Source organism: Malania oleifera, chromosome 8 (genome assembly GCF_029873635.1).
Source record: "Malania oleifera isolate guangnan ecotype guangnan chromosome 8, ASM2987363v1, whole genome shotgun sequence".
NCBI classification, from domain to species: domain Eukaryota; kingdom Viridiplantae; phylum Streptophyta; class Magnoliopsida; order Santalales; family Ximeniaceae; genus Malania; species Malania oleifera.
Genome location: NC_080424.1, coordinates 69,583,740 through 69,594,942, shown reverse-complemented (window position 1 = coordinate 69,594,942; position 11,203 = coordinate 69,583,740). Strand labels below are relative to the sequence as shown.

At 37.3% G+C, this 11,203-nt stretch overlaps 1 protein-coding gene across 2 annotated transcripts; it reads right to left on the bottom strand.

The window, feature by feature from the left end:
* Positions 1–339: 339 nt before the first annotated feature.
* Positions 340–7,952, bottom strand: LOC131162492 (endo-1,4-beta-xylanase 1-like). 2 transcript variants are annotated; one of them, XM_058119042.1, is made up of 8 exons: positions 7,598–7,952; positions 7,427–7,488; positions 5,938–6,308; positions 5,693–5,852; positions 5,129–5,487; positions 4,055–4,232; positions 3,372–3,908; positions 340–1,664 (listed from the first exon to the last, which is right to left on the bottom strand). In XM_058119042.1, the coding sequence occupies exons 1-8, from the start codon at positions 7,701–7,703 to the stop codon at positions 552–554; spliced, it is 2,886 nt and encodes a 961-aa protein (XP_057975025.1). In that variant the 5' UTR covers positions 7,704–7,952; the 3' UTR covers positions 340–551. The 2 variants fall into 2 exon arrangements, with proteins under 2 accessions (XP_057975025.1, XP_057975026.1); XM_058119043.1 differs by having other exon boundaries at positions 5,129–5,490; positions 5,702–5,852.
* Between the last annotated feature and the right edge of the window lie 3,251 nt (positions 7,953–11,203).

Genomic DNA, 11,203 nt, shown 5'->3' with positions numbered 1-11,203 from the left:
TTTTTATGAATTCAATAACATAGAATAAACAAGGAACAACCATTCCCCAAATTTTACCACACTTTCCCCAAATTTTACCACACTTAACATATATTCTTCACTTCTTTTATGTTGGATGGAATTACACAAGTTTTTAAATGAGTGACTTTGTTAAAATTATTAATCTTGGTACAATTTTCATTACATTTTTATCCCATTCCTGTTTATTCTTGGGAATGGACATTTTATGAACCAAAAGTGTCCCTGTGGTTTAGGGTAAAAAAATTGCATTTGGGGCTCTAATAAATTTTGGCATTATAATTTGACTCAGTCTAACAAGCAGTTCAACCAGTAAACAACTCAACCAATATGAACATCTTTTTTATTCATTTACATGTGTTAAAATACAATCAACAATCCAATCCTTTATGACGAGAATAGGCATCTCCAATAAACCCACAGGGCATTGTATTTTTTCTCTTTACATAGAAGCATCACATGTAATATATGAAGGCCGGTTATTTGACTTATTCCTTAATATCATTTTGCTAAAAGCAGCGGCCTCTCAGAGATTATAAAGCTATAGGTATCTGCAGGGGTGTCTCCCCTTTGTCAACAACAATTGTCTTGGAAATTTTCTTTGAGTGAATTAAAATTTGCACTTCATATGTCCCATGGAAGCCTCTAAATCCAAACTCACCTTGTTCATCAAAATGCCCATGCGCACGGGACAGCCATTCTTGTTTTAGAGCTAGGAACCTCCTTCCAGCTTCATTTAGTTCACCTTCTGCCTCCACTAAATGCCCATTGTCTCTGCAAAACAGCTCCCAAAATCCCCACAACATGATACCATCCACTGCAGGATGGGCAAAAGCCTCCCGAAGCATAACCTCCAGATCATCTGCTCTAATGTACTCGTTAGAAGACGTCACATCCATCTCTGTGAACCAGATTGGAAGACCAAGAATACCCATTTTATCAAGAGCAGAGCTGACGATGGACCCCACTGGACTATCTATGTGTCCCTGAATTCCAATTCCTCCAACAGGGGCACCTTGCTCTTGTAGATCAAGAATTTGTTGAATGTACCTCTCTGGAGATGATCTGGGGTCACATCCATCCTCGACATGATAATCATTCACAAATAAGAGAGCTGATGAATCTAGTTGGTTTGCAGTTTTGAACATGTTTGCCCGTATGTCTTTACCTAAATGATCTTGATAGAATGAACCATGCAGCATTTCATTGTTCACATCATAGTGCCGGAACTTTCCCTTGTATCGCGTGAGAAGTCCAGTTAGGTGGTTTTGAACTGCGTTCATCAAATCATTTTTATTCAATTGTTTGACCCATTGCTGGACTGTGTATTCTACTTCCCAGAAGATACAATGACCCCGAGTTTCAATATTGTTGCTTTTACATAAGTCCAAAAGTTCATCAGCATCCCTGTAGTTGAAGTTTCCTTGCTGTGGTTCAGTCCAGTACCACTTCAACTCGTTGCCAAATACAGCCCAGTTGAAATTGTTTACAAAGAATTTAACAAAATCTTCATTGTCTATGTTTGTTCTGTTTATACATGTCCCCAAAGGAAAACTGTTCTGTGTCTGTCTGACTATAACATAGGCACCGGCCAAACTGTCAGCCCCAGCTCCTGATAATTTTAGGATGACATCACGCTTGCGTATCTGCATATCGACAAAATGAGAAATAATTCATATCAAACTGAGATTAAAAATTATCAAAATGAGAAAGGATTTAGTTTTCCCACTTTTCTCATTTAAGGGGATCGAAAAGGAAATTAAATTAATCAAACTTTGGTTTTTGTGGCTCATTAGATATCAATATTTGCTGCTTCCAGTAAGGCATGTGTCACAACAGTTGGAATTATAATTTGCTATAAATGCTGAGGTACGACATATAAGACAACAGAAATCAAATTATCAGAAGAAACATAGCCATGTCCTTTCATTTTAAAATATTTAATGCAAAAGTCTAAAACTTCTCGAGCTCAGAAACAGAAGTTGGAGTTTCATAGATCCATTTCCATTATCTATTTGTCAGTATCAAATGCAGCCTCAGCAAGAGGAGAGTTTTCTTTCACACTGGTGATAGTGGATGCCATATCCAGTTCTGTTGATGTACCATAACCAAAAGAAGTTGCTTCAGACCAAGGTCTTAAATTTCGATTTCGACTCAAATTTTGAAACTCCAAAAGAACAGAAATTTCGACGGAAATTTCGATTTCGATGTCGATTTCGATTTCGATTTGAAAAAATAACAAAAACTAGTAGTAAAGCATGAAATTCTTTGTGAAACTTTAGAAATGGTTAACAAATATAATAATATAAGTTTTAAGACTAATATATTACAAATTAAATACATCTATGTTTTGTATAGGATGGAAAAGTTGTAAAATAGTATGTGTATCAAATATGTTTGTAAGATAATGTACATTAAATAGATTCAGTTAATGCAAATGAAATTCATAATTTATTTAAATATTATTTATTATACAAATATTGATAATTTAGACATGAATGGTTAAATAAAATATTACTATAAATTTATTTTTTCATATAATTTCAAAAGCACTTGTGGTAACCTTTTGTTTCAATAAAATAAATTAAAAGAGAAGAAATTTCCCTTCACTCTTGAATCTCTTGTTTGAAATTTGACGAAATTTCATTGTATAGTTAAAATTTCGACAAATTTCGCTAAAATTTTGAGGTTTCGATAAATTTCGGATGATTCGTTGAGATTTCGACGGAAATTATGCAAGACGGAAATCGACTGCCATTTCGATTTCGAGGGTGACAGAAATCGGAAATTTTGATGGAAATTTCGACAATTTCGTGGAAATTTAAGACCATGCTTCTGACAAAGCAATATTGTTGAGTTATGACTCATGTTCAAAGGGGTTAGCCACTTGAAGCCTGTTACATATGGGAGGCCTCAGGGATACAATACAGTACGTTTGAGTCAAGGCGAAAATGTAATTATATTATCATATGAGCATATTTTGGGGTTCTCATATGGGCTATTTATACATATTGTAGCCGTGGGTTGAAACCCCAACACAGTTTTCATTTTATGATAGTGAAAATTGCGCAGGGTCTGTGGATGCAGGTACATTTCTGAACCACATAAATTTATTTTTCTTCTAATCCATTTTGACTTTCTATATTTTTCGTATTTGGTGTGTGTGTGTGTGTACGCATAACCTTAGGGCATCATTTCGCAACAAATATATTGTAAAAGTTACTGTTTCATGTGGTGAAAAGTGTCATAACTTAGAGATGGTTGCCATTAACTTTCCAACCATTCCTATTTTAGAAGTCCATTTGGTATGGTCAATCAAATAGCATAGAAAAAAAATCATATCTTGCAATTACCTTATCAGTCTGCTTCCTTAAATATCTGAACCTCGCTTGTCGGTCAACAGGGAAAACCTGAAGTCCAGCAACCATCAAGTTAACACCTGAAGCAGGACCTTGAATATAAAGCATAACCTTTGACGGTTGCTTCTCAATTCTGAAGGAGCCACCAACTTCATGCCATCTGTCATCATTGACTTCAACCTGGCCCCCATTGACCCACTGATTGTCCACACTAAGTGCAATATTCACATTTTGAGGGCTAGTTGCTCCTGGACCAATCCGAACCCAAGCAGATACTTGGTATGTCAAATAGAGTTTTAGTTTGTCAGTGATGATCTGAGCAGGACCCATCCAAGTATCTGTGCGATTTGATACAATGACGCAGCGACCACTTAAAGGTTCATGAGGCCCAAGGGAATCTCTTGCCGTTGGAGGAAGTATATGCGGGGAGCCAGTTCCAACACTCAAAGTGCAATTACCAAGGGGAAACCAACCATTGATGCTATCATTAAAATTGTTGTTTTCAATGATATTTACTCCAAAAGATGCATTCTACAAAATAAATAAACATATTTGGATGCATAAAACGCTTGTAAGTCAATTTTAAGAAAGCTTGCATCAGATTTCCATAACAAATATATCGTGAGACTATATGAAATGAAACTTAAAAAGTCTTAAAACACTAATTTCCAACTGACCTCAATAATGGGTGGGATGGAAGGGGGTTTTCTCTCTGCATGCTTCACAACTAAATTGTTCACAAGGATATCAGTCCCTGAAGGCGGACCTTCCAAATAAATCACCACTCTTGATAGGGACCCATTTAGCAGAAACTTTCCCTGCAACTGTTTCCAATCTTTGTCTGTTGCCTGAACACTTCAGAATAAAACCAGCTTCTTTTCAATAATTTAAGAAAAATTTGAATTGAAGTGTTAATGCACCTTAATAATATAATAATAAAGAACACATTTCTACAAAAAGTTGAGAAATTTTGTTGGCAGCTTGAGAAGTCTGATCTTAAAGTTTAAGGAAACTGTTGATATAAAATAAAATAAAGGGCAGCCCGGTGCATAAAGCAACCGCGTATGCGGGGTCCGGGGAAGGAGCAGACCACAATGGGTCTATAGTATGCAGCCTTACCTTGCATCTTTGCAAGAGGCTGTTTCCACACCTCGAACCCGTGACCTCCAGGTCATACGGCGACAACCTTACCATTGCACCTAAGCTAAAATATAGTAAAATAATAGGAAGGTCTAATAAAAGAAAAAATTTCAAACACATATTACTTTGTTTTGAATCCACAGAAAACATGAAAAAGGATGATTACATGGCTAACACAGCTACAGAATGAGATTCAGCAGAACCTAATATAAATGACCTAAGGATTTTGATTCCAAACAACAGGAGGATTCTTTTTAGTTCAAATAAAACTTCCTCATTAGCTGAAAAAAAAAAAAAGTTGGATTCAGGACTTTCAGCATTGCAGATTAAAGTGATAAAAGAGATAGACCGGAAAACCAAGTAGCATCCCAAAGGCAGAATTCAAGACATGTGTGACAAGGTACCTCACGCAGCTATCAAAATGCACCCAATATATTGTATACAGTAGTAACAATTAAAATAATAAATCATGTGAAAAAAATTGGAAGCAGCAGAAGAAATTATTATTATTATTATTATTATTTACAATAACATCTTAATCAATGGGTTTCCACCAGCACACTGTACATATTATATATCATGTGCTATTTAGAGACCATGAAGAAATTCACCTTGCTATGCTTACGTATTGTTCACGGAGATTTGGTGTTTGGACCCATAAAGTGACCCGAACATCAGCACCATTAGAGGCATTTTTACCATATATCCGGACTGTGGCAGTAACCTCATAAAGAAGCTTTCGCTGCACCCTCCCAGTGATCTCCTGCTGAATACCATTCCAGCTCTGTGTGCGTTCTGTTGCTGATGCGAAATGAGTTCCAGTTTGTGGAACAATTTTTCCATCTGCCATGGATTCAACTACGAGAATCTTGCAGCCTCTTCCAGACCAATTCTTAAGGTCGTCATCAAAATTGGGATTTACTATGATGTTCTCATCTCCATTGATGGTGGTGCATGCTATTCTTGTACTCTTCTCAAGTAAAATGCATGAACATATTAGAGAAAAGTATGGATTATACCAGCCCAAATGAACTAAATAAAGAATAGGAAATTTGAATGCTTTGAATTAAAATATAGAAAGACAATCCAAATTTTCAACAAATTATCCCAACTTCCCTACTTCAAAATCCTTACTTTGAGGTAAATTAAACTGGGGGAAAAAGTTTAAAAGATACCTCATGCACACTGGGACTGGAACAGGTGATCACAACTGATTCTATGAGTATGTCTACTCCAGAAGAAGGCCCTTCCAGATAAAATACAATCCTTTTAGGCACTTTTGACAAGGAGAATGTGCCTTCCAACTTCTCCCAACTCTCCTTTGATACAGAAGTTCTGCACAGGGTAACTAGTGTTAAAATACTTCTCTTTCTTCGAAAAACAGACTCTTGAACTACAATAGAGAAACAAAATCTGCCACCTTCCAATGAACAGATATTTTGTATCTGAGTCTTGATATTCTAGTTTCAGTGTGGCCAGGACGTCAGCGACTTGAACAGGCCCAGAAACTCCCACACGAGCAAAGACATTATAAGTGGAACCTGGGGAAACTCTGCTTGTGATATCTTGTTCCAAGCCCTGCCAGTGTTCCTTGCGATTTGTAATAACAGCATAGCTACCACCTGGCTTTGCTAATGCTCCTTCAGGTTGACCTGACCCAGCAGAAACTACAAAGCCATCACAGCAATTGAGGTGCCAATAATGCAACCCACCAGAGAAGTCATGGTTCAGTATGATATTAGCTGCAAGATCACTCCTTGAATAGTTTGAGATCACGTTTTCACTCAATCTCTGTCAGGAAAAAAGTGGAAATCCATGAAACCTAAGCTGGGAATGCTGCAAATATCAGATTGATCTAAATAACTTACTACAACCTTGAAGGGGAGCTTAGGGGCAAAGGTAAGGTTATCACCGTCGTGTGACTGGAGGTCACGGGTTCGAGAAGTGGAAAAAGCCTCTTGCAAAAATGCAAAGTAAGGCAGCGTACTATAGACCCATTGTGGTCTGCCCCTTCCCCAGACCCCACATACGCGGGAGCTTTGTGCACCCGGCTGCCCTTTATTTTTTTAACCTTAAAATGGCCGATGCTTTTTTTTTTTTTTTTTTTTAAGTATTCAGCATGAATGACAAAACTTTTCTACAGCACTATCAAAGAATAAAAAAATTGGCAGATACAATCAGCTTAAAATGGTGTTCCATTTTGTTCCAATAATAGCCTTCCAGCTCCTGCATTTCCTTTTTTTCTTTTTTTCATTTCCCTAAGCATTGGACTTAACATCAAAGGATACCACTGGCATACTTCCCACCATTAAATCAAATCAAACCACACGTTTACTGTTCATTTATGTAGTTTTCCACTTCCTACTAGCAGTCAACTTCCTACTAGCAGGTTTTTAAAAGATGGATTTCTGAGAATAGGGTGTTAAAAACAATACAATGTCAAACCGTTAGGTAGCTCAGATCACAAAACTGAAAATGATTTATCTACTAACAGGTTCAAAAGTGAAAAAAAAAAAAGGTGAGGGGGGGGGGGGGGGGGGTGGAAGGGGGGGATTTCTGAGACTAGGGTGTAAAAGCATACATTTAGGTAGCTCAAGTCACTAAACTAAAAATGGTCCTTTCCAATATTAAAAAAAAAAACTGGGCAAACTTCCAAAATTGGTCAGCAATATCGAAACAAGAATCACTGGCACGGCACACTTAATACATGTTCAAAATAAGAAATACCCAATAACCCCTAATGAAAATTATCTCTGAGAATAACAGATGAGGAAGACCGAGAGAGAGAGAGAGAGAGAAGAAATGAAACCCGATTTCGAAACCGATTCAATTGCCAATAAATAAGCAAATAAGCCAAATTCAGGGAAAGAGCAGAATCAAAAAATTCGAACAAATGAACAATGCCAGACCTTTGAGTCCACATTGTTGGCATTAATATTAGTCTGTGGGTTTTCCATGGCTGCGCCGATTTCTAGAACAACACAAAAAGATGAAGAGAACTGCTTAGATTAGCGATATACAGGAAAAGGGCAGGACCATAGAAGTTCCTTGTTTCTTGCAGAATAGAGCAGAATGGGTACCTGAGGAGGAGGAGGAGGAGGAGGAGGATGAGCGTGCTTCAGATGCGTTTTTGGCAATTGACACTCGCCTAAGCCTTGGGAAGCAGAAGGTCCTCTGCCTTCTCATTATATACAGACCCTTCTGAATTTCAAGTGAAATCTACGAAACGCGCGGGTCCTTCCTTCCACCCAACTGATCGATCGAACCCTTCCTAAGACAGTTGGGATTTTCTGTCCCTTTATTCCTTTTTGTTGTTTTCAATTTCTGGGTAATTAATAAAATAGTTGCCTACCAAAGTAATGTTGCTTACATTTTGACCTTGGACTGTGCTTTGGTGAAAGCTCCACCACCACTGTTGGATGTCTCCTAGTGCACACCTAGCTCAAAATTTTTCTTTTCTTTTTATCTTTGAAGTTTTTAGATTCCACTTCGTAGAGGGTCAAGAAGAAAATGAATGAGAGTTTAAAAAAACAAAAAACAGAAAATACGACTTCAGTTATTGATGGTTTAATTTTGATTCATCTTTAATTTCCAATGAAATCATTTCATATCACTTATAGTGTAAAAATTAAAGATTAGGGTTAGAGAAACTCCTCAACTAATGAGGAAATTGAACACTGATTTTCCTAAAGATGAATCAGGAGGCAAACTATTGGGCTCCAGGCCTAATGTCATGAATAACTTATTTTTTAAATAGATTATGATATTCCTATATAGTTTTTATTTTATTTTTTCCTCATTCGATTACATGAACCAAACATGACAGTATTTAAATAATCAAATTTTGTATTCCTTTTTTCTCTTACTAGTAAACTTGCTTTGACACCGTAGTGGGCGTTTAAATTGGAATGAGTTAAAATGTTTTAAAATCAAAGATAGAGGAAAAGAGAAACAAGGATAAAGGGTGTGACATAAGGCATTAGTTAATTACTACATTTATTATTTATCTTAATTTTAGAACCATAAATTAAATTTAAATATGTAAAATATGAATAAAATATAATATAAAATCCTATATATTTTCTTCATAAGTTTAAATTTAAGATCAAAATTCATATTTCTCTTGCACTTTTCCGGCTCATTTAAAACTTAATATTTTTTTATTGGGTATGAAAGAAAGTGATGAGTAACTCTGATTCCTTTCCCTTCTAAAACACAACAAGGTTAAAAACAAGAGTATTTAAAACTTCTCCTCCATCATCTTTTCCTCCCCTAAACATCTTTATCCCAGCTTAAAAACAAAGATTTATAATCCCAATGAGGAAAAAAAGAAATAAACAACTAAAGATATGTTAATGCATACCCCAAACAACTGAAACGCTGTCTGTGCACTCAGCTAGCTAGCAAAGCTGAAGGCTGTGAAGGAGTCGGTGCTTTTGCTTTGTGGATGAATTTACTTTGGCTTGCAGAGTGGAGAAGCTAGGCCATTGTGGGTTATGCGTAAATTGAAAAAGAAGATTTTGAATGTTGGGAGTGCGTTGTGTTGGTTTCTTTTATTAGTTTCGATCCCTTTCTTTCAATTGAAGTCTTTGATTAAAAGGCAAATGTGTGTTTTGGAGGTTTGATCTCACAAAATATTAGTGGGGTTAGGTGGAGAAGGATTTTTCGGTACTGATCGTATATGGAATTGGGTTTAGGACTGTTAACTTCTACTACTGTTTTTATGAATATCCATACGCGGGCTGCCGCTGATTTCGTATCTCCGCAAGATGTTCCAACCCCAGATCCAACAATAATCCACTTGAGCACCAGTTGACACACATTTCAGAAGATCAAAACCTCTCTCTCTCTCTCTCTCTATAAGCATATATTGCCACAATATGTATATATATAGCTAGCTAGATTGTAGAGAAGAAGGGTGGACTGCATGGATGTTGTTCTACCTTGAACAGAATGAAGTAGCTAGCTAGATAGATAGATCACCATGAGCCATGGCATGTCGCTACACTAATAAATGAACAACTCTCTGGCTCCCTGCTGTTTAGCCCTGGACTGCAAGGTCAAATCCACCAGAGATATAAGGGAAGCTTGACAAAAAAGAATTCTATGCAGCTGGTTCGGGAAACAAAGAACACATTCAATAATATAAATGGCTAAATTTTAAGATGGCTGATATGAGAATATTAGAGAGGAGAACCTATCTCGTATGCTTGATCAACGTAGAATTATATAGGGGACCTATCCTTTTAAGTTGCATGGTTGTATACTTACATTTTAGATGCTAAACATGTGACAAATGGATCATTCTCCTTATATGTCTGATATTAATAAATGTAACACTTATTTATCACATGTTTAGCATTTAGAAAACGTGCACATGAACATGTGAAGGGACAGTTTCCAACTCAATGTGACGGACATGTCGGGACTGACCCTATTCCGTTTGGACCTTGTATGTTTGAATTGGACACTTGGGTGCTTAAAATAAATTAAGTTTACTTAATTTGTCTCTAAGCGTATAATTTTCAATCGAGGGGGAGTTCTTGGACACCGTCAGCTATGACACATCCAACTCAATGTGACGGATGTGTCGGGACTGACCCAACTCAGTTTGGACCTCGTGTGCCCAAATTGGACACCTAGGTACTTAAAATGAATTAAGTTTACTACACCTCTAAGTGTATAATTTTTAATTGGGAAGGAGTTTTTTCGCATTGTTAGCTCCGGCACGTCCAACTAAATGTGACGGATGTGTCGAGACTGACCCCACTGAGTTTGACCTTGTATGCCTGAATTGGACACCTAGGTGCTTAAAATGAACTAAATTTACTAGGTTCGCCTCTAAGCACATAGTTTTCAATCAGGGAGGATTTTTTGGGCACCCTCAGCTCCGGCACGTCCAGCTTAATGTGACGGACATGTCATGACTAACCCGACTTAGTTTGGACCTCGTACACCTAAATTGGAAACCTGAGTGTTTAAAATGAACTAAGTTTACTAAATTCGCCTCTAAGCACATAATTTTAAATCAAGGAGGAGTTTATGGGTACCATAAGCTCCAGCACGTCCAACTCAATGTGACAGACGTGTCGGGACTGACCCCACTCAATTTGGACCTTGTATGCCCAGATTAGAAACCTAGGTGCTTAAAATGAACTAAGTTTACTAAATTCACCTCTAAGCACATAATTTTCAATCGGCGAAGAGTTTTTGGGCACCGTCAGCTCTGGTATGTCCAGCTCAATGTAATAGACATGTTGGGACTGATCCCACTCATTTTGGATCTTGTATGCCCGAATTGAACACCTAGGTGCTTAAAATGAACTAAGTTTGCTAATTTGCCTCTAAGCGCATAATTTTCAATTAGGGATGAATTTTTGGGCAATGTCAACTCTGGCATGTCGAGCTTAATGTCACGGACGTGTTGGGACTGACCCCACTCAATTTGGACCTCATATGCCCGAATTGGACATGTGAGTGCTTAAAATAAACTAAGTTTATTAAGTTTGTTTGTATTCTAACTTTGATTTTAAGTGGGGAAAAAGCTCACGAGGAGAAGTTTTTTGGCACCGTCAGCTTCGACACATCCAACTTAATATGAAGGACGTGTCAGGATTGACCCCACTCAGTTTGGACCTCGTATGCCTGAATTGGACACCTAGCCTTAGAAAATTTAGTAGAGTCCC